Below are 22,447 nucleotides of genomic sequence, written 5' to 3'. Positions count from 1 at the left end.
CAGGGACCTCCAGGGCCTCCAGGTAAACAAGGATTGAAGGGGCGACGAGGCCCTTTGGGACTTGAGGGGCTTAGAGGCCCAACAGGGCCACCAGGACTTCCTGGATCCAGCGTGAGTGAAAAAAACAGATGATGAAGGATTGGTCAGCAAGTATGCTGTAACAACTTTAATTCTAACTGTCTTGATTTATATCTGCCTTCATTGTTTTAGGGCTTTGATGGCATAATGGGGGAGGAAGGGAAGCAAGGCAAAGATGGACTGAAGGTGGGTTTTGATTAGGTTAGGTGGGTATGAATCGTTGCTTGAATGTTTTTGTTGTTGTTGTTGTTTTAATAAAGGAACTTGTACATGTATGTACATGTGTGGTTTTCTGTAGGGAGATCGAGGGCCAGATGGTAGCCAAGGAATTCCTGGGCCTCGAGGAGACAAGGTAGGATAAAGATGGTTGCTGTTGAATAGAGAAATTCATTTGCATAAGCAGTTAATTGATAAAAGGCCAACATTTTTTCTTGTCTCTATATTTATGTTGTGTTGTTGTGTGGCTTACTTGGTCATTGCTGATTTTCAGAGGGAGAACATTACTCTTAAAAATGTCAGCTAGTTACAACTAAGGACCAGAAATTGAATATACTGAAACAACAATTTTACACCAGTATTCAAAGTTGTGGTGCTATACTCAATTTGGGAATGTTTCCAATGACAGTAGCATTTGGAGGTACCAGACAAAACACAATATCCTAATCAGTGTTTTAATGTTTCCTGCTAAAGGGTCGGGAAGGTCGAGCAGGATTTTCTGGAATGCCTGGTCCAATTGTGAGTATGAGTGAGTGGAAATGTTTATTCTATCTGTTGATCATTGGGCTAAATCCATACCACACATGTTGTTGTGTTTCTTGCTTGCAGGGAGAGATGGGAAAATCTGGAGAGAGAGGACTTGAAGGAGAACCTGGTATTAAGGTTCCTACATGACTACTCTTCTTATTCTGTTGTGACTTCAGTGTTCAATCCAAATATATATTCACGCTACTCACTATCTTTACTTAGAATTATTTTACTTAATCAGAATAAGTAATGCAATAATTTAAAAGTCCAGTGTGTAGGACTTAAAGGGGCACTATGCGGTTTTAGAGAAGAAATTAAACTCAGAATTTTATTATTTACAATATGAGCAAGGTAATAACTAATAAATACTTATCTCTGAAAATAAGGTCCCCAGAACACTGTTTAAAGCTAGAAAGGTGGCGGGGTCTGCCAAATGTTGCTTGTTTAGGAATAAGGGGACAGAGGGCCTTTTGTGTTTTCTGTGTTTTTTGCAGGCAAGGTGAGATGAGGGGTATTCAGTTGGTTGCAATCTGCAACCCTGCCGCTGAATGTCACTAAATTCTACACGCTGGACATTTAACATACGTACATTTGTACAAGTTGTTGATGTATCTTTATGATTATATATGTCGATGGCAGAAAAAGTCTTCATGCCAAATCACAATGATTTGAAACTAATTCCATTTGTTAATTTCCCACATATAAATCTGAGTAAGGCTATATGTCTATCTACTAAAATGTGAATGCAATTTAGGGTTATATGTCTTAAATTGCTTCTAATATAGATGTTAATGAAGACTTGTATTTTCATATGCATCCACCTTTTGTGTAGGGGAAGCCTGGAGTCCCAGGAGTGACTGGACCTAAAGGTCTAAAGGTAGTCAGAATGATATGAATAATTTAAAATATTATCAAGTAAAACTTTTAAGATTAGAAATCTCATTGAAAAATGTAATGATCTTAAGAATACAGAATATTAAATATTAAGTATAATAATTGTCATGTAACCTTTCACTCATATAGACAAAGATATTTTTTTAATCGGTTCATACACTCAAAAAGAAAAGAAAAAAAACAGCCTGCCAAAGATCTCACATAATCTGTATCCCATTTTAGGGGTTTCAAGGACATGTAGGAAACAGGGGACAGGACGGACCTCCTGGAGCTCTGGTAAGACAAACCAACAATATGCATATAACATACAATATAACATACATATTACTATCTCCATTCTCTTATTACCTAATAGAGTTTATCAACTCCATATTTAAGTAAAAGTAGCAGTGGGGTGGGGGTTATGAGAACAGGGAGAGTGATAGATGAATATAATCTCTCTCTTAGGGACCTCTTGGTGCAAATGGAATGAATGGGGACACTGGACCTCCAGGACTGAAGGTGAGTTCAACCCTCTATATTTAAACACTGAACAAGTACATTTACCTCACAGTGTCACAGATGGATGGCTGATAGCTCAATTTAATATTTTATACAGGGATTGCCGGGGAAGACAGGAGCTCCTGGCCTTCAAGGACCTGTAGGCAAGAGTGTAAGTCTTAACCACCTTTTTTCAGATTTTACAAAAACTCTTATGAAACAAAATACCACATTTCTAATTTAATCTATATGTGGTGCTGATACATATTTAATAACCGTGGACTTGTGTCCATCGACAGGGAGAAGCTGGCAGCAGAGGAGTGAAGGGGGCACCAGGAAAGCCTGGGGAGAGAGTATGTTACAAAAATATTGCATAATTTTTTGAGATTGCAAAAAAAAATGTTTAATTAAAAGGTTTTCTTTAGGGGGTTAAAGGTAAAGAAAGCCCAGGAGGACTTCCAGGAAGTGAAGGCTTAAAGGTACCTATTAATGCAAAAAATCATATTTGTCAGTGCTAATATTTTAATCAGAATAAGCATCAGTCACCATTGTAAGTTGCATCATTCTGTCCTGTTGGACAAACACTGATCACATGGTCTATACTTTGCAATTTAATGTGCTGTTCACCTTATCATAATTGTTTTAAAGGGTAAGAGAGGCGAGGAGGGACCAAGGGGAAAACAAGGCCACCCAGTATGTCAATTATATGCCATTTAGATTTGACTATTTAATCAAGTTTTTAAGTTTCAAATTTTTTTCAGGTCTCTTCACTAACCTCATGTCTTTCTGTGCTCAGGGGGAGATGGGTATGCCTGGTCCACGGGGATACAGAGGATCTCCTGTAAGATGATTTTATTAAAACCATCTATCCATCCATTACTTCAAATTAACTTGACTTGACCTGAAGTCTGTCCTTCCTTTTTTTTTTTTTTTAAATATGTATTTTCTTTGTTTGCAGGGTATCCAGGGTAACATAGGACCATGGGGTGAGGTTGGGCCCCGTGGCCTTCCAGGTGACCAGGGGCCACGAGGTCCAGTTGGCCCTATTGGACTTATCGGTTACCCTGTAAGTTTATTTTTATGTTTTTGTTGTCGAGCATTAACTTCAGGGCCTGAACACTGACGGTAAATCTTGTTTTTGACCAATTGTATGTAGTTGTCAGTGTCTGCCAGTAAATTTGAACTATATACCAGGGAGGATGCTAAAACTATGTAAGCTAGCAGTCCACAAACTTTATCTCGAGGGGGGTCGTACTCGGTGTCAAGGCGTGTTAGATTATGGATTAAATTTACACTGGAATATCCCTTTAATTCAATCAAGCCTAATCCATTATCAAATAAAACATGTTAAAATCTACTTAATCCAGATTTGTAATTGGATCCACATTAAATTCCACTCACTCATAGATACCAGTGACCTAAATAGGCTAGATTTTTGTTCATTAAGATTTATGTATTATTCCTTGAGAAATTTATGAAGACGACAAAAAACGCCCCTTTATCTGGATCCACACCAAAGATGAAAGGTGTCTTATCTTGATCGAGACCCACCCTCAATCCAAGATTTTCTGATGAACCAACCAACAGAAAAGGGCAAAAAGACAACCTCCTTAAATATTGATACATGTACAAAATGAGGCCATCAATTACATCTGCTTACGTCAGTAAACCATGGCAGTGAGTGAGCATGCATTAGCGCTGGTCTGGTTTGATATTCTTAGTAACACTTCCAAAGCTTCACATGTCAAAATGTTGGTCATTTGCCAGTACCAGGCCTCTTATGACAACTGCTTATGCGATCAATGAACAGAAAGTTTCTTTCTTTCTTGTTCGGCATGGTTTTTTAAGAGTTTAATGTTCTCTTTTTTTCCGGGTCGGTCATCAAATCAGGCCAGGTCTGGTGATGATCCAGGGTGTCATTGATTGACTCTGGTACTTTGATCAAAGTCAATTATGCATTACAAGATTTAGGACTGCTTTTCATGATCTGAGCTGTGTATTGCTGAGCTCACCAGGGGCCTTGTCAGAACCACAGAAGCATCATTTGGGTTTTGGGGGGATTTTTAACATCTGATGCTGTATAGATAAAGTATGAATGAACTTGAATTATTGCTAAAGTGAACATGATGATAAATTCTGCTGCTAATAAACCTAAATTCTGTTTCTGTTTGATTCACTTTACGAATTTACACACAAAAGCCTGTGTATCAAATCATATAACATTTAATTATGCATCTGTTATGTACAGTACACAAAATGTAAAAAGATTCTGTTTTAAACACCAAGCTTGATGACTTTATTGTGCATGAGCATCCTGTCCCTTCCAGGCTCTTTGAGAGCAGGCTATAGGGAAGGAATATGAAGTGCATCAATACTTTTTGTGCAATTATTGCTTTATTATCTCTACATTTAGGGTAAAGATGGACCTCAGGGATCAATTGGATCACCTGGTGTCAAAGGAGATCAGGTAAAGCTTTTATTTTACTCAGATTCTCTGATCATGTTTGAGATATCTGCGCTTTCTTTTTTGTTTAATTGTACCAGGTAATGCTGTGTATAAGACTTGATGCTGGTGCAGTCATTGGTTCAAGGATTTATCACTCGGTTGTTTAATGTTTGTCTTAAAATGTTGTTTTTCAGGGATCTAGAGGAGCTTTGGGGCAGGAGGGAGTTGCTGGTCTCGATGGTGAGGAGGTAGATTGATTAGACTGTGTTTGTCACAGATTTGATTTCTATCTTTTTGCATTTAACTGGAATGGTGTTGGGTTTTCTGAAGCCCCAGATTTAGATGCCAGTGCAGTTTGATTGTACGAAAAGTGGTACTTTAAGCTTGATTATGTGTATCAAGTAATATAATGCTTTTGTGTTTAGGGTCCAGTTGGACCGAGGGGACCTGAGGGTCTAGCTGGACAAAAAGGCACAGCGGTGAGTAAATGTCAGTTTGTGAATTTGTCAAGTTGTTTTCATTTCCAAACAGTTGATACAAGTGTAATTGTTCTATTACACATTCTTCATTGCACTTCATGTATATGGAACATACATTTATCAGTCAAACTTGGAAAACCATTTTGTATTACCGACATTTCAGGGTGACCAGGGGGACACTGGGCACCCTGGACAGAGAGGGTCAAAGGGAGCTGAAGGTAACAGAGGCAACCAAGGACCACAGGGAGCAAAGGGAGCACCGGGGAGACAGGTGGGTAGTAGTTAAAATCATAATCCCTCTCATATCCATACAGTGTGAGATTAAAGACGTAGTGTATTGTCATATGGATTCTTAAAAATCATCTGAGAGTAACTGGCATGTGCTTTTCAATTTTGATGGTTGGATTGAAGGACAATGTGTCCCATCTGCACTGTCCTCACCATCAACCCTCTTTTGCAGGGATACAGGGGTGCACCAGGGGACAGAGGAAGAGTCGGTGTTCCAGGCCTCAAAGTCAGTCACTTTCAGTCAGAAGCAACACTGGACTTGAACTGAGGATTTATGTCAAAAGCTCTAGTCAAATGGGACTAATATTACTTCTGGACCTCTAGTAATTCATAGTGATTGCTGAGGTTGGCAGTGATCTTACTCATGTGTAAATCTGCCATGTGGATAATTTGTGAACAAAAAAAAAAAATCACAGAAAATTACCTACCAAACACAGATCTTCTGTGATGATATAAGTCCCACAGGAATCCACATCTCTGTGAAATGCAGCTGAATTTGATTTATTATCTATTTTCTGCTGTCAGACGAGTATGAAAATGACTGCGGCAGGGAAGGTTAGGGGCAACAAACGGATGTCAAGCACATTGTATTCAAGTACAGCTCATTGATCTAAATGAGCTGCAAATGTGTAATCATGCTTGTAACACAGGCAGAAAGTGAGCAAAACAACTGTAGACTACATTATTAATGTGGCTGCTGAAGGACAGATGCCCATCTTCTGAAACGCTGATGTTTTGTGATGCTTTGACAACATATCTGAGGGTAATGTGAGTAAACTTGATTAATGTGCATTGATGTAATTCATAAATCCTACTACTAGTCCAGTGCCAATAGTGATAAAGTCAGCTAACTGAATGTCAAAAGTTTGGTTCAGAGTCGGAAACTCAACAATGATGATGCTTTCAAAGGGTGAACCAGGTACCCGAGGCTCATCAGGCAAGCCTGGACGGTTCGGACCAGGGGGCAACACTGGGACGGCAGGAGCCAAAGGCCAGAAGGGGTTCCTTGGACACACTGTTAGTAACATACATCAATAACTGATAATCAACAACTTAATGTAATACAGGCTGCAAATCTTATGCTTTCTTATTTCAGGGCCCTCCTGGCAGGTTAGGGCCCCTTGGACAGATTGGACCATCAATACCAGTATGTGACGTTAGAATTAAATGTGGGATTATCATATTTCACACATATTATTTACCAAAATGTTTATGGCATGTGATGACTTTTATGAATTGAGACATTCATCTGTAATGTATCTTACAATTGCAGCATGCACAATGTTAAACCACGAGACAACTATGCTAAGCAAAGGCAGTTTCTCTTATGTTTAGTTGTTTCAAACATAACACATAAGACATAACATACAACTTCATGTTTTTTTTGTTTTTGTTTTTTTTCAGGGTTTGCCAGGCACGAGAGGTGTTCAGGGCAAAACAGGAATCCCTGGACAAAAGGTGTGATGTGCTACCATTTACATATTATAATACGTCAGTGCTCTGAGAGTGATCCATCCATCTGTAGAGATTTACTTAACAAATGTCATACTGTCTCTGCTTGTTCAACTCAGGGCAGTCATGGTGAGGACGGAAAGCCCGGACTTCCTGGCCTCAATGGAGACAGGGTGGGTGCTTATGTGTCACACCCTGTGGGCACCATTAATCTGGTTAAGCAAATCTAATGGTGTGTATAAAGACGGAACCGCAGTGACACAGTGTCTATGTGCATCCTTGTGTAATCCACAGGGTATTATAGGTCAAAGGGGTGCAAAGGGAGAGTCTGGAACAAGAGGCACAGTGGTAAGAGGGCATGTTTAAACTCTCAAAGATTTAGGCCAGATCAGTTTTAATGAATATTCTGGGATTATGTCAGTTCCAAAAGTCTTTATGTTATGTCATATTATATCATCATTTATGTGCATGAGTGCATTTTTTAGGGAACTTTGGGGAAGCCAGGATTCATTGGCATTCCAGGTGCTAAAGGGAAACCTGGACCTGCTGGTCCTCCAGGTCTTCCAGGAACTAAAGGAATTCAAGGGTCAAAGGTAAGAGGAAGTCTTTGCTCATCTTAGATGAAAATTTAAAATGGAACAAAACTTATTTGTAATGGATAAAATGGTTTTGTAAAGGGAAAAAGAGCCCAGCCTGGAAGGAAAGGAAACAAAGGAGCTCCTGGAAAAACTGTAAGTTCAATTTTAATATGAACTCTAAAAAACGGATTGTTCTGACTCAGATACACAGAGACAAATGATTGGTCTGATGTAATCTCTACTTCTCTATCTGACAAATGGAAAAACACAGGCACTGCAAAACTGCAAAATGACAAAAGATGGTATGTCACAACAATTCAGTCAAAGCTCTCAGCCACACTTGTAGTACAGACAAGAAAACACTAGCAGAGCTGAAGCAGAAACATAGTGGGCATCACCTGCTCAGGTCGTTGAAAGCTGACCAATCAAAGCACACTGGGCTTGTCAGAAGGGGGGCCTTAAGAGACAGGCACTCAAATTGAGTGTTGAGACAGGTGGTGAATAGAGGTGCTGCAGCAATAGACAGTTTTAGAAAAATCAAAGTTTTTTTTAAGCATGTCAATATTTTTTAGTGGACACTAAAGAAAGAGGGGCGGCTGTAGCTCAGCCGCTAGAGCAGGTCAACTAGTGATCGGAAGGTCACTGGTTCAAATCCCAGCTCCGGGCAGGGCTGAGCTGCATGTCGAAGTGTCCTTGAGCGAGATACTGAACCCCACATTGCTCACTAGTGAGGGCCCTGCGATGAGCTGGCGACTTATCCAGGGAGTACCCTGCCCTCGCCCTGAGACAAGGCTGGGATTGGCTCCAGCAGCAACACCCCGCAACCCCATGGAAAGGGATAAGTGGTTCGGACAATGACATGACTAAAGAAAGAAAGTGTGATCCTGAAAGTGCACATAATATGGGGCTCTTATTACAAACCATTCCAAGCACTCTTTTAATCTCAGATGATATTTTGTTTCATTTAAAGGGAGAATTAAATCATCAAATCCAAATTTTGCTCTCACAGTCTTACCCCGTGGTGTATAGCTCATTTTATGAAGTGTGTTTTGTAGGGAGATGAAGGCTCGCAGGGCAGACCAGGACCTGCTGGACAACCTGGAAAACCTGCAAGTATCCCTTTTGACAGATTGAATATATACAAATATCATCAAATACATTAGATATTACAATACATTACTATTGCTGTTCATTCCAAGTACTAAAATAAGAATTAGCTGCAAACCAAAAAAGTTTTACTGTGTAGTTGCATTTTAGCTGAAAGTGAGGACTGTGTTGACAATTGGTTTCCTGTGTTGTGATCTTGTTCTCAGGGCCTGAGCGGGTTGGATGGTTTACTAGGGGTTGAAGGAAATGAAGGAGATCCCGTAAGAAAAATGTGCCATTATGCAAATGACTCTGTTGTTCAACATTTTCACTAAATTCAGCGCATCCTCTTCTCATCTCAAAGGGGGATATTGGTTTCAGAGGAGCTCCTGGAATGCCTGGCAGGCCTGGCAAAATGGTACGCTCCAAAACAGACAGCAACATAAAACCACGGGAATTTGACCTTATTCTTGAATATCTGATCTAGTAGTGCCAAAACATAATTTTGTGCTATCTAAACACATTTTGAATGGATAATGTTCCAGGGGATACCTGGACCTCCTGGAATCAGTGGAAACACTGGAGCACCAGGCTTCAAGGTACAAAAGCAAGCAATTGATATAAATCTAAAATAAATCTTGTTATTATGTGTCCAGTATGTTTACCTTGAACACAAATACACAATTGAATTTTACATCTATATATTCAATGTGCTAGTAAAACAGTATTTAGCACATGTCTTACTGTTGTCCTACTGTTGTCCTACTGTGTGTGTCTCAGGGTAAAGCTGGACCAAAAGGGAAAAACGAGCCACCAGGACCAATGGGGCCAAAGGTATACATCATCGTTCAGTAGCATAATTGTAATATTACTCATATAGAACAAAATGCCTTTTCCAGTTAACATCATCATTACTGGTCTGGATGCAGGGTATTCCAGGACTGAGAGGAGAGAAGGGCGAATCTGGAGGTACTGGTCAAAAGGTAAAAGTCCACAGACACAGCCTCATCTCACCTTTGTCAGTTGAAATACATTTTTTTAAAGATTATTGATATTTTTTTTATATTTACTGGTGCTCCTTTCTCCTATATTGAAAGTATGTACTTATTCTGCATAGTACTCTTTTTAAGGAGCGCTTCTGCTGCGTTGCAGCTTTTCATGTTGCTTTGATCAATGCTTTGTCCTGTCACGTCTCTGTACTGTCTACATTCTATCCAACATACTGCTGATGTTAAAACGGTCAGTTGGATGGACTATAAGGGATCATTTTGACTAATATTTACTCTTTAGATAGTAGTCTGCTTCAGGGTTTCTCAATAGGCCCTGCCAAATGTGCAGAAATCAGAAAATCATGTGCAATCAGATTGTCTGAGAATCATGCGAATGTTGTTCCATCCATTGACGCCCATGTTTTCTTCATCCACAGGGTCTCCCTGGTGACACCGGAATACTGGGACCAATTGGGCCACCGGGGCTTAAGGTTGATTGAAAGTGTTTGAAATATGAGATCACTTAAAAATGCCAAAAAAATGCATAATTTTGATTCACCAAACATCTGCCTTTTTATCTTAGGGCAACCCTGGTTTGCAGGGCCTGAAAGGTCAAAGAGGTCATAAAGGAAAGCAAGTAAGTTGTATTTTACTTTCTTTTCATATTGTTTTTAACAGGTAGCAAGTTATTAATCAAATGACTCATCTTCACAGGGAGATACTGGTCGTCATGGTCCGCGTGGGCAGAAAGGCTTACTTGGACTTCCTGTATGTTGCTCTGATATTCTGCAATATTTTAGTATTTTACTGGAACACTTTACTAAAGTTATTTCTGTTCTGTCTTTATTATAGGGCGGGCTTGGAAAGAAGGTGAGAGACTGTTTATTACTTTGATTTTGTTGATTTTTGCTTATTGCTTTGGAGGTTTGTGGATCTCTCTAGACGTGATCCGGTCACAGATTGAGTCCTTTTTTAATCCGTTTTAACTGTTTGTTTTTTTAAGTCAGCATCCTGAAATCACAGTTATATTTTTCAGGTTTATTTATTAAGAGACAACTGATGTAGCCACTTTTCATGACTTGGCTGTATGATTAGCTTGTCTGCCTTTACTGCCTCTGCTACTGCATATTTGAATATTGTAGACTGTGCATCTCCTGTATATCTTCTTATCTTAATATGTTTATTGTTTGTTTTATTCTTCTATTTTTGGAAAATAAGGAAAAGGAAGAACTTCATTGTACAGAGAAACTAATGAACAGTTTGACTTTACAGGGGATGAAAGGTGTTGAAGGCAGGAGAGGGCAAAAGGGAGTCAAGGGCAAGCGTGGACCTCCAGTAAGATATATTGCTCACACAATACTAGTAAACAAGGTTTGACCTGATTAACAAACTTAATGTAACATACTGTAAAGTTCTAGGATGCATTTGAGGCTTCATGTCAGCGTAAAGTGCTTGATACCCAGGAGGTTTGTTCCATGCTCTTAAAGCAAAACCATTTGCTTCAAAGGGAAAACCTGGTGCACCAGGCAAGAGCAGGCCTACACAAAGACGGGGATCAAAACCAGATCAAAGAAATGAGCAGAGGCCTAAAGCAAGACCCAATACAAGACCAAGAGTGAAGAATGTGCCAAGATCCATACAAACACCCAGGCTCCTGAAGCAAAGATTAGGACAACAAAAAGTTGGTACAAGCTTTCTTCTCATGTGCACTTTATCAACACAACATTCTCATTGTGTTTTGAGTTTTCAGTTAATCTTTGGTTGCCTGATTGAATGACTGAATTATGGTTTCCTCTGCAGCAGCCCAGGCTGGTGTCCAGGAGGTTGTCGCAAGCAGATGAGGCTAAGGAATTCAGCTGGCCTCAGGGAACTAAAGATGACCCTGCCACCACCTGCTACGAGCTGGCACTCATACACCCACATCTGAATGATGGTGGGAGTGTGACTAGGCTCATAATCATGACATGATAATAATCTGTGGCAATACGCTGAATAACAAACCAGTGTTAATGATTGTGCATTTTTTTATTTTTCAGGTTACTTTTACATGGACCCCAACCAAGGCTGTCCCTATGATGCTGTGAAGGTGTTCTGTAACTTCACAGCAGGAGGAACTACTTGCATCGAACCTTTACAATCACAGGTACACTCATTTTTACCTACAGTGTAAGGGTTAATATTAGCGGGCATAGTGCTGTGTGAGGAATGGTTTCACTTTCTTGTGATGGGATAAAGCACTGTTGCAAGGACAAAGAAAACATTTAATCTCTTGTTTTACAACTGTAACAACAATATTCTATGTTAATCCCATGGTTTTGGGGGGAATTGTCCCTTTAAAAATATCAATGATATTGTATTTTATAGATTAAGTTATCTTGGGAACCAGACAAGATGAAATCGAAAATGTCCATCCAGTGGTTCAGTCAGCAACATGGTGGAAGCAAGGTAAGACTTTAACACATTTGTGGATTGATTGAGGAAAACATTAAGCACATCTAACATCAATGAGCCATTTCCTCAGACTTAAAATGATTTCTGTCTCTGATAGTTTGAGTACGCTGATGTGGATGTTGTCCAGCTGAGGTTTCTGCGGTTACACAGCCACGCATCTTTCCAAAACATGACTCTCAGCTGTTCAGAAAACCACGCCGGTACTGCTGACGCAAATGATTCAGCCAAGAGGATTATTCACTTCCTGGGAGACTCTGGCAAAGAAATTATGTCACACCTTACCACAGTGTCCAGGAAGGGCTGTGAGGTAAGACTAAGAGATTTGTGACATTTTCAGCAGCTTTCATTAAGTGTTAAAAGTGTAATAAAAATAATCAAGGAGTATCACATATGGGGACAAATGAGATTTAAACCTTCAGTAGGAGATATTACATAGAAAAAAGTTATTTCAGTCACAGGATCAAATGATAACTCCATGAAAAACAGAGTAGACATGCTGTCTTCACACCTCTTCTGTCTGATCATTTTGCAGGTGGAGGTGGTTGTGATGGTTCAGGGGAGCAAAGAGCTCGATCGAGGTGATATGGAGTTACTTCCTCTCAGAGATTTTGGTGTAGAAAAGACATCATTAGCTCCCCTTGTCCCTGAGATCACTGCTGTTTTGGGCCCCCTCTGCTTCTTGTGACCTATGAAGAGTGTGTTTTTGTATGTGTGTGTGTGTGTGTGTGTGTGTGTGTGTGTGTGTGTGTGTGTGTGACGAAATTCTGTAAATATCTTTGATTAAAAAAAGACATAAATATACTGTTTGATGGTTACATATTTTACATGAAGAATTTTGTTAGATCAAAGTTGCTCAGTACTGTATTTTGGTGTGTATTTATTGAACTGCCTCAAGTATTTTCTAAATTGTTATTAAATGTTGTGTAGCATTCAGTGTTTAAATGAAACTGACTTTGAGCTTAAAGTGTTTATATGACAACTCGATGTATCCTCACAGGAGAATGACGTGCAGCACTATCAAAATAAAATGATGAGATTGAACATGTGGAATTAAAAGCAGTTACAATTTGGAATTTAAGATATTGTGTAGATTTGTGTTCTTTCCTCTGTGGACATTAAGCTGTAGATGTTTGTTAATGTAACTGCTGAACTTGCAAGTTGAGATCAGGCATTATTCAGAATTTACAGTGATATATATATATATATATTTTTTTTTTATTATTATTATTTTTTTTTAATGATTAATTCATTTGTTTTGCTTGTGTTTAGAGGATGAGTTTGGTCAAACACAGAAAATGAATAGCAGCTTTTCTACTCTGCTGCAGATATGGGCCTGATGTCAGAACTGCAGATTGCCAGTTTTGGACCAAGTAACCACTTCCCAAGTCAAGAAGTCAGACTAGTTAATAAGCTGTTGAAGGAGAGTTCCCATACAACTTGCTGACAATTTCTGAACATTTCTTATCACAGAGTGGCTTTGTTGTGACAGAAAAGGTCTGCAGCCAGGCATTGGAATCAGTCTGAAACTGTTACCGAATCTCAGCCCTGCCTTATAAAATTCTCTCATGATCCTTCAGTAACGCACAGCAGCCAGGAGGCAAATCAGTGGTTAGTATGTCTTCAGTTGGGAAGTTTTTTTGAATAGACGAGGCAGTTGTTTATGAGTTGCATAAATATATCCCTCTGTCTTTGCTGTTAATTGTATTTGTCACACTCAACTCATGAGACCAGTCGTTCTTTTTATGACCCGTTATGGTTTGAGGGTACACCAGTTTAAGTATATTTCAAATGAGTTCATACGACAACTGCGGGGACCAGCAATCCCCAAGTGGTGGTCATTTTAGTCAATTACAACTTTTGGGGCAATATGGGAATATGGTCTTGTAAGGTACTGTACTATCAGCTGACATGATAAGATGGGTCCTCTCTTGAACAGGGTCCCTGGTTCCAAATCTGGTTTAAAGTAGCAAATCAAAGTGGGCCTGCACAGTGCTAATCCATAAACTCAGGTCCTTAAATGCATTTATTTGTTTGCGTTGATCAATAAGCATCTGTCACTGTAATGTAGACCAATAGAATGATAAAAGAAAATAAATCCGCTATCCTCTTCTTCCCAGCTGGGATATCAAGCCACACACATTAGACAGTGAGCGTTAGTAAGTGCATCTTGTCTTCTATTTCATATTGTGTATTTGGCAACACCTCTGTTTTCACACATTTGTTAGCTATTAACACAAGACACCAGTCCACAGAAATCATACAATCAACATCCATCTGTCAATCCAAGTTTTAGCAGGTAAATTCTCCTTAATATAAAAAAGACACTTTTTTTGACATAGGTACCTGTTTATCACAAATGTCCCGTGCTTTCTCTCACTGTATGGCACTGAATAAGAGAGACCAGACACATCTAGTGATAGTCTGATGACAGCTATGGTCAACACTGTGAGCGCTGGTGACGTCAAAAGGAGGAGAGACTTTCGACCAATCAGCGCCGGCTGCCGTGCTCCTCATCTCCTCAGTTAATAGAATGGGGAAGGTGAGCAGGAGCTCAGACTGCCGCGGTCACAGCGATCATATCTGAGATTTCACACGGAAACGTCTCTGGATAAGACAGCTCCCGGCTGTTAGAGCGAGTGAGTATCCAGGAAGTCGGCAGGCAGTATTTGATTTATGTATTTCCTTCTGTGTCTGTAAACATGTAGCTAACGATAGACGTCAACAAGTTGGCTAATTTGACTAGATGTTACCCGGGTGCTAGCAGCCGTGAGTGTCCCCCGGGCAAGAGCTTTACTGTAGGAGTAGGTGAACCTATTTAGCTTAAAGTTGTGCAGTTAGCTCGTGGATTCATCGATAACTCTTAATACCAGCCAACTGAAGCGTTAGCTGTCTGTGCGCTGCGTGTCATGTGAGACTAATTTGAATCTCAACTGCTTTATTAGTCAATAAAAATCCTTAGCATTCTTATCCGTGATGCTAACTGACCGTGAGCTCGCTTTCTCCACCGTCCTCATGATACCTGCACTTGTGTGAAGCTGCCACCGAATTGTTTATTTATTTATTTAAAAACGTAAGTTGCCTGTTTGTTCAGGATGGAGAGTGGGGGTGACAGTCTCCTCCGGGCTCGCTGTCGAGCCTTTTCGCAGAGCCCCACCTTCTCTGATTTGGACAGCTCTCTGGACGGGGACTGTAACCTGCGAGGCAATGGAAACAACAACATTACCAGCAACGGTGAGAGGAACAATCTCTACCTCCTCGTGACCAGATCCAAGGGAGATGACCCCGTATAACAGTCAGTGTGTAATGTTGAATTTCCCTGGATGTGGTGGTGACTGAAGCCATGTCATGGGATGATGTGTCCGTCTTAAGCAATGTGGTGTGACCTGTGGTATAGTTGTGTGGTCAAACATACAACCATGCTGTCGTTTTGGGCTGCTTTTCTTAAAACATTACTCAAGCCGATTAATCGATTGTCATAGTACTTGGTGATCAATTACATGGCGTTATCCTCCCCATATAGTGACAGAGTTAAGACGGGTCATCATTGAAGTGATTATGAGAAATGATGGCTGTGAATGTGACAGTCTGACCTGTCTTTCGACAAGATGCACATACTTTTGACATCCTCTTTCCAGATGGGTGGAGTGCTGCTGTGGCAATAATTGAACTCAGTAACTAAACAAACATGTTCATCTCATGACAAATGACCTGTTGTAACCTTTACTACAAGCTGTCACAGATACTTGACTGTACTACATGCTGTCATAGGTGTGTTTCTCCTTTTGGATCCGCTTCATCAGATCTAAAGACTGATGTAAGCGAAGTAGTATAATAATAATTAAAATCGTGTGAAAAAAAGTATTTTATTGGACTACTTGTGTTGTTTCAAACAAGTTTTAATTCTTGAGCAACATTAAAAGCAGAGAGAGCCATTAGCAGATTATCCGTTGCTCATTTATTGATATATTTGACACGGCATGAATTGATGTTAATGTTGCCCAGGTCGAACATCTATTGCGAGAGGTAACCCAGCAACTTGCTTTGCTCTGTTGTTAATTATTAATCTTTAGTTAATGCTATTGAATGATTTTATGTCATGTTGACATTTTGTATTTTATTATTTGCTCTGTGCTCTCTCTTTTTTCACATTCAGGTAAAATAGAAGTGGAACATGTGATCAGCAAAAAGCTACAGCTGAAAAGGAAAGCAGAGGTCAGTCAGTCAGTTTGAGTGCAGCAAAGGCTCAAGCTGCAAGTTAGAACTTCAAACACACTCCAAAATGTGGGTTTCACCACATTAATATGTTTTCTAATGTTAGAATAGTGACTTTAAAGGGGTTTACAAAAGATACCTACAGACTAATGGATGACAGATGGTCAAATGTGTAATCTGTATTTGAACAGATGCATAATGTTAGCAAAGCTGTCTACTGTCTGTCACACCTAGAGCATATTTTTAAATTAGAGAAAAGGATCATGGTTATTGACACATATGGAAAAAAATATTTGTTCAAGTATTTGCACACTATTAATGATAAACTCTTCCTGATGATTTTTGTCTTGCTCAGTTCCTGAAGGGTGACCTGATGCGTCAGTTTGACAGTCAGGTTAATGACTTCATGGACAGTCTTATTGAGGAGTCTGCCAGCCTGGAGCCAGCACCTGTATCTGCCGTCTTCTCCCCTCCATTGTCAGACAAGGAGAGGAGCAAACTCAGGTGCTGCCTGTCACCTTCTCCAGCCTATCAAAGCGATAACAGATCTGTTGCTGGTCACTGATGTCACTCTGTTTTCCTGCAGGCATTTTCGGCCTCCCCATGGCCAGGGCAAGCACTTTGTCAGTCGCAGGTCCCTCCTAGAGTAAGTCCACACAGTGACCTCATGAAATGTAAATACTTCTACCTGTTCACTGAAGCGCATTGAAACATTTGTTTATGACAGTGTACATTCCTTTCTGCTGCTTGAAGGCTGTTTGCTGGCTTCAGTGCTGCGGCACAGAGTCTAATCCCCTGCTATCTGTTTCTTTGCAGTGAGCTGTTTGAGGTGAACCACATCAGGACGATCTACCACATGTTTATTGCCCTGCTCATTCTCTTTATTCTCAGTACACTGGTGGTAGACTTCATTGATGAAGGCAGGTAATGTAAATGAGATTAAGTCATTTAACTTAAAAAAAATTACCATATTGCTTGTTTTGTCCAGCCTTTTCAGAGTATTTTTAAGATCTTTCAAGTTTCTCATCTTTCTCTCCTTGGCCTCAGACTGGTGCTGGACTTCGACCTGCTGGTCTATGCATTTGGACAGCTCCCTCTGGTGGTGTGCACATGGATCTGCATGTTCCTCTCTGTGTTGCTGGTTCCCTACACCTTGTTCCACCAGTGGTCACAAACCCAGTCCGGGTCTTTTCGTCACCCAAGGTTGTGCAGTTTGCTGTTTGGCTCTGTGTTCCTGCTCTACCAAGCTCTGGGTCTAGGATTCCTGCCCACATATGTGGTGGTGACCAACGGTTTGCCACCTGCATCCCGCTTCATCATCATCCTGGAGCAGGTAGGTGACCAGCGTGGCTGTTTTTAGTTTGATCAGTGGACGACTGCTACAGTTAAACCCCTCTAACTGTGAAATGAAATGACGCTGCAGTAATCTTTGGTGTTTTATCAACTCTTGCTCGGAATGGTAGTGATAGAGGCATGATCCCAGAGTGGACACGCTAATTGTCGCCCCTTTTCCAGTGTGATGCTATGGCATGCGTCGAAGTTCAGGATGCTGATGTGTAAATGCTTCTCCATCCGTATCTGTTCAAGCAGCGCTTGAACATCGTTCAGTCAACTCTGAGTTTAAAAGACTGACTGAAGTAAAAGATATAAAAAAGGTAACAACTGTAACGTTCTCACGTTCAATCTGCTCTTTTTTTTGTTTTCTGCTCGTGTGTGTTGTCAAACATGACACATCAGAAAAGGTCTACTGCTGTTCTGGCAATGGGAAAGGAGTCAGTCGGAAATTTTAGCTGGTTTACCTGCATTCAAAATATGTGTTAAATCATGCCATACTTCCTGCCTTATGTAAAGCACTTTCAAATGCGCTGATTCATAAACTAGTCTTCCCTTCCTGAACTTACTGTGTGTCAAAAGTTGTAATAGCTGCTGTGAACATTTTTACTATTTCTCTGATTCCAGGTGCGTCTCATGATGAAAGTCCACTCCTTTGTCAGGGAGAACGTACCAAAAGTCCTGGCCTGGGCAAAAGAAAAAAACAGTATGAAACCTTTTTTTTTCTTTTATCTCACTTACCAATTCATATGATTCTTTCTTTCTCATCACTACTGTATTCCTCATGTTCTTTATGTTGATAAGCAGTCTCTCCTGTCATACACAGGCCCCAGCCCTGTGCTCCCTCAGGTCTCTCAGTATCTCTACTTTCTGTTTGCACCCACACTCATCTACAGAGACAAGTACCCCAGGTAAGCAGACCCTCTGATTGTTATGTTTTTTTTTTTCCGTATTCATTCTATGTGTTTGATAAAACATTGTTTCTTACTCAATGCAGGAACCCAGCGATCAGATGGGGCTACGTGGCCTCAAAGTTTCTTCAGGTGCAAACATATTTTATATTTTCACGAGGAGTTTACTTAAGATTTCAAACAAAAGCCCATATCCTAACAATTTAACCATTCCCATCCCACAGGTACTAGGCAGTCTGTTTTATGCCTATTATGTGTTCGTGCGGCTGTGCATCCCTCAGTTCCACAGCACCAGTCTGCAGCTGTTTGACCCGAGGGCCATGGTCCTCTGTGTCTTTAACTCCATCTTGCCAGGTGAGATCAGCCACTTATATTACCCTTGTATTACCCTTCATACATCCCTTGGTCATAATGTCTTAAGGTATATACTAGTAGTACATCAGTCACATTTTATTACAACATTTTCTCATTTGCAGGAGTTTTGGTTCTCTTCTTGGCATTCTTTGCCTTCCTCCACTGTTGGCTTAATGCTTTTGCCGAGATGCTCCGCTTTGCTGACAGGATGTTTTACAAGGTACTTGTGCCTTAGACATTTAGATTAAGGTTCTGTGTTTTGCTTCACACTTGACTTAATTAACTTCGATTACACATCACAGGATTGGTGGAATTCAACCTCTTTTGCCAATTACTATCGCACTTGGAACGTAGTGGTCCATGACTGGCTGTACTACTACGTGTACCGGGACTTCCTGTGGGTGAGTGGTTCTGCTATTTAGAATTTTCTTTAATCTACTTTGTAATGATGTAAGAAATTATAGCATCAGTGTGACAAGCCATTAAACTCATCTATCTCAAGTGAAAATACATAGAGGAGATTAAACCTTTTCACCACTGTTGTTTTGACTTGTCTGTTCTCTCTGCTGGTGTCACTCCAGATATCTGAGAAGCGTTTCCGAGCAGCTGCCATGCTGTTTGTGTTCACAGTGTCTGCAGTGGTCCACGAGTACATCCTTGCAGTCTGTTTCGGCTTCTTCTATCCTGTACTCTTCTGCCTCTTTATGTGCTTTGGAAGTAAGAAATAGAGCTCAGTGCTCCTCACACTAAAGTCACCCAGACTTGCTTGAAAATTCAGCTAAGCCTGTATATTGTAATTCTGTTATTTTCACACAGACCAATTTGATTTTTGTCTCCCTGTATTAATGCCTCTACCCTCGTCTTCATTTCCCTCCCTCTGCCAGTGATGTTCAACTTCATTCTGCATGACCAAAGGAAAGGTCCCATCTGGAACATTATCATGTGGACGTCCCTTTTCCTGGGTCAGGGGGTCATTATCTGTCTGTACTCCCAGGAGTGGTATGCCCAGCGCTACTGTCCTTTGGAGGAGGTAACACCTGCAGCATTTTTCTTTATGCATTTTGGTGAAGTTGCCCCCTTTTCATGTGATGTTTTGATTTCTTTTCATTTCAGCCTTCATTCTTTGAGTTACTGAAGCCTCGCTCCTGGAGCTGTCACAGAGGCCTGATGTCAGACCCGGGCAGACTGTGATCCATGTGTGAACTACTGCTGAGGACCATCACTGATCAGTTAAAATTTGACCAGTCCTCTGTTACTGTCATAACTTCAGGTCTTTTGTGTTTATTTTATTTTATTTTAGTAAAGTTGCGACTGCGTCGGCCAAATTGTTCATTATTCTAACAGTAAAGTGATGCCTTACTTTTCCTTTTTATGTTTTCAAGAAACAAAAATTTACAGAAGTTCACATAAAATCACATGTGAACTCTTTTATTTGTATTTATTATTTATTTTTCAGATGTATTCCCATTTAATTTGCCTTGATCAACTGTGAAACCACTCCATGTGCCAATAGGATTGTGGCCGTCATGACATGGCAGCTGAATACAGCCATTCACATATGCAGTAAAAGTTAATATTTAACAAAGTTTGCAGTTACTTCTCTATGATAAATAGGATTCATGGTGTTGTAAATGACATTAACTGCCAATAAGATTTATTTGTAAAGATTGCCACCTTTTGGTGTTTTGTATAAATCTCTGAGGAATGTGGCCTCTGTATTATAACTTCAAAACTGTAGTTAACTTCTCTAAGAGGAAAATGAAGGTGGCATTTGACATACTCATATAGCCGGGAAATTACTTTATAGCACGTCTGATTGTGGTACACTTTATATCTAATTTTTCTCAAAGTCTCTCCAGCTGTCAAGCCACAAGCATGATGGGCACTTGTCACAAACCATGGCCATGAACTCCATCAAACATGAATGTTGTCTGTATGGAGTGAATGCATTCTCTGTCTGCTGAATGTATTCCTGGTGATTCAAATAGAACCTTTTTGAGCATACAACATTTTAGAGAATATTACCTGTGAACCTAAATGATGTTTTATTCCGTTCATGACCAATGTGGAGAGTTATGTGATGGTGAAATCACTTCAGAATAACTTCTTCTGTAACTGCTGCAGCTGGCTGCAAGAACGTTATAATACTGAAATAATGTTGATACTTGATTAGCACTAAGGGCTACAGTTTGCTTTGTCTGATACCGAGTACATTAAACGAGACAGTGTTTTGTTGTTAAAATTGTACAAGTGTAAATATTGAGAAAAGTAATTTTGATGTCAATCTAATGGATGAAGGAATGTAAATGCTCATTGTGCTTTTAGTTCCAGTGGTCCTACAATAATGTGTTTACACATTTGTATTGTTTTGAGGAAATCAAAAGGTTATTGCACAATTACTGTTGACAATTACGACAAATTCCAATGCAGGGAGACTGTAAATAATGAAATGCACCGTATGGATCGAAAACCAGCAATGGATAACGCTGCACTTCCAACAACTGTATGACCACAAGGTGGCACTGTATTAAAAGCTTTTACTTGTGGTCCTCTGCTCAGTTTGGCTGTGAATTGTGGTCAGGAGTGAGACGGGCTTCACCAGAATCACAAACAAAATTTTATATTACTGATAAACAGCAAGTACCAGCATCTTATTTTTGTAATATGTACATATAATAGCAGAAATATTGGAATGCCTGTGGTACTTACCACTAACTCTTGCAAACTCAACATTTGGCTGAAGCTTTAACTGTGCTTTATGCCATTGAGGTTTTGTTAATAAGGATAATATTTGTGATTGTGAAAAAGAGCCAAGCTGCAGAGATGCTCTATGTAGATATTTATTTTTGGGGAGCAGAGTGTTTCCTATGTAATTACTGTCGTATTTGTGATGATAGTGATTTTTCTTTTCCCCCTTGCCTTTAATTGTTTATTATCAGAAGTGGCAGTTTTATGAATCAATATGTGGTTCTATTTTTGGATGTGGACAAATGTCTGATGCATTAACTATCAACACATTAAAGTAACAGAGCTATATAAAAAGAAAATGAAGTATATCCCTTTTATTTCTTTCATTTGTGTTGCAATCTTCAAATGTGTACTGAAATCTACTACTCAGAATTAGGTGGGGATACTGGGATATTTTAGAGTTTCATTTGATTGTTTTTTGTTGTGTTTTTTTTTTTTTTAATCTGAATGTTTATTTGGGGTTTTGTGAATACAGAAATATAGCAACACATTTCATTTGACTTTGATTGCATATCCAGGCCCATGCATTTTTGTACCCATATCTCAAGATCCCTAACTAATTTTGAGAAATGTAGTCTGTCAGAGTTGATTTGCAGATAATCAGATAGAATACATGCATTAAGTACAAAGGAAGGACTTAAGAAGGGTTAAACACGTTTACATTAAAACCAGTGGAGTCTTTATCCAACTTGCAAATCACTAGAAATGTAGTTTTTCTTAGTTACATTTTCTACTAAAGACTTAAGTTATATTGCCATACATATGGATTACACCTATGTACATATATACATACATATATACATATATAATATGTACGTTGAAGTAATTACACATCATCTAAATTAAAGTTTTAGACAGGATTTCAAACCCATTGATCCACTCATTGTTTGATATCACCACTGTGCATTTGCCGGACAAAACAATA

The 22,447-nt window shown here is 39.7% G+C and overlaps 2 protein-coding genes across 9 annotated transcripts in view; both read left to right on the top strand.

The window, feature by feature from the left end:
• si:dkey-21p1.3 (collagen alpha-1(I) chain) overlaps positions 1-22,447 on the top strand; it is a 39,429-nt gene that overhangs the window by 6,772 nt on the left and 10,210 nt on the right. For 5 of the 7 annotated variants that reach the window (XM_037113572.1, XM_037113574.1, XM_037113573.1 and 2 more), the window contains 43 exons: positions 4-111; positions 211-264; positions 377-430; positions 769-813; positions 904-957; positions 1,655-1,699; positions 1,939-1,992; positions 2,164-2,217; positions 2,315-2,368; positions 2,496-2,549; positions 2,622-2,675; positions 2,845-2,889; positions 2,993-3,037; positions 3,155-3,262; positions 4,610-4,663; positions 4,837-4,890; positions 5,068-5,121; positions 5,285-5,392; positions 5,582-5,635; positions 6,319-6,426; positions 6,506-6,556; positions 6,814-6,867; positions 6,981-7,034; positions 7,156-7,209; positions 7,347-7,454; positions 7,539-7,592; positions 8,495-8,548; positions 8,753-8,806; positions 8,890-8,943; positions 9,071-9,124; positions 9,306-9,359; positions 9,455-9,508; positions 9,952-10,005; positions 10,098-10,151; positions 10,229-10,282; positions 10,367-10,384; positions 10,787-10,849; positions 11,022-11,195; positions 11,315-11,447; positions 11,551-11,657; positions 11,879-11,959; positions 12,063-12,272; positions 12,498-13,045. In XM_037113572.1, coding sequence (XP_036969467.1) covers positions 4-111; positions 211-264; positions 377-430; positions 769-813; positions 904-957; positions 1,655-1,699; positions 1,939-1,992; positions 2,164-2,217; positions 2,315-2,368; positions 2,496-2,549; positions 2,622-2,675; positions 2,845-2,889; positions 2,993-3,037; positions 3,155-3,262; positions 4,610-4,663; positions 4,837-4,890; positions 5,068-5,121; positions 5,285-5,392; positions 5,582-5,635; positions 6,319-6,426; positions 6,506-6,556; positions 6,814-6,867; positions 6,981-7,034; positions 7,156-7,209; positions 7,347-7,454; positions 7,539-7,592; positions 8,495-8,548; positions 8,753-8,806; positions 8,890-8,943; positions 9,071-9,124; positions 9,306-9,359; positions 9,455-9,508; positions 9,952-10,005; positions 10,098-10,151; positions 10,229-10,282; positions 10,367-10,384; positions 10,787-10,849; positions 11,022-11,195; positions 11,315-11,447; positions 11,551-11,657; positions 11,879-11,959; positions 12,063-12,272; positions 12,498-12,650 — 3,060 coding nt within the window. In that variant the 3' untranslated portion in view covers positions 12,651-13,045. Of the gene's footprint in view, positions 1-3; positions 112-210; positions 265-376; positions 431-768; positions 814-903; positions 958-1,654; positions 1,700-1,938; positions 1,993-2,163; positions 2,218-2,314; positions 2,369-2,495; positions 2,550-2,621; positions 2,676-2,844; positions 2,890-2,992; positions 3,038-3,154; positions 3,263-4,609; positions 4,664-4,836; positions 4,891-5,067; positions 5,122-5,284; positions 5,393-5,581; positions 5,636-6,318; positions 6,427-6,505; positions 6,557-6,813; positions 6,868-6,980; positions 7,035-7,155; positions 7,210-7,346; positions 7,455-7,538; positions 7,593-8,494; positions 8,549-8,752; positions 8,807-8,889; positions 8,944-9,070; positions 9,125-9,305; positions 9,360-9,454; positions 9,509-9,951; positions 10,006-10,097; positions 10,152-10,228; positions 10,283-10,366; positions 10,385-10,786; positions 10,850-11,021; positions 11,200-11,314; positions 11,448-11,550; positions 11,658-11,878; positions 11,960-12,062; positions 12,273-12,497; positions 13,046-22,447 lie in introns of those variants that run through there. The other 2 variants (XR_005077577.1, XR_005077578.1) reach the window with 2 other exon arrangements.
• On the top strand, positions 14,445-21,821 carry soat1 (sterol O-acyltransferase 1). 2 transcript variants are annotated; one of them, XM_037113580.1, is made up of 16 exons: positions 14,445-14,601; positions 15,057-15,196; positions 16,119-16,177; positions 16,533-16,681; positions 16,764-16,823; positions 16,994-17,101; positions 17,225-17,510; positions 18,137-18,215; positions 18,336-18,420; positions 18,507-18,552; positions 18,645-18,774; positions 18,897-18,994; positions 19,077-19,175; positions 19,356-19,491; positions 19,659-19,804; positions 19,888-21,821. In XM_037113580.1, the coding sequence occupies exons 2-16, from the start codon at positions 15,058-15,060 to the stop codon at positions 19,963-19,965; spliced, it is 1,698 nt and encodes a 565-aa protein (XP_036969475.1). In that variant the 5' UTR covers positions 14,445-14,601; position 15,057; the 3' UTR covers positions 19,966-21,821. The 2 variants fall into 2 exon arrangements, with proteins under 2 accessions (XP_036969475.1, XP_036969476.1); XM_037113581.1 differs by having other exon boundaries at positions 14,493-14,601; positions 15,041-15,196.

Source organism: Acanthopagrus latus, chromosome 11 (assembly GCF_904848185.1).
Source record: "Acanthopagrus latus isolate v.2019 chromosome 11, fAcaLat1.1, whole genome shotgun sequence".
Taxonomy (NCBI): Eukaryota; Metazoa; Chordata; class Actinopteri; order Spariformes; family Sparidae; genus Acanthopagrus; species Acanthopagrus latus.
The sequence above is the reverse complement of the archived record's forward strand: the minus strand, read 5'-3'. Positions and strand labels throughout refer to the sequence as shown.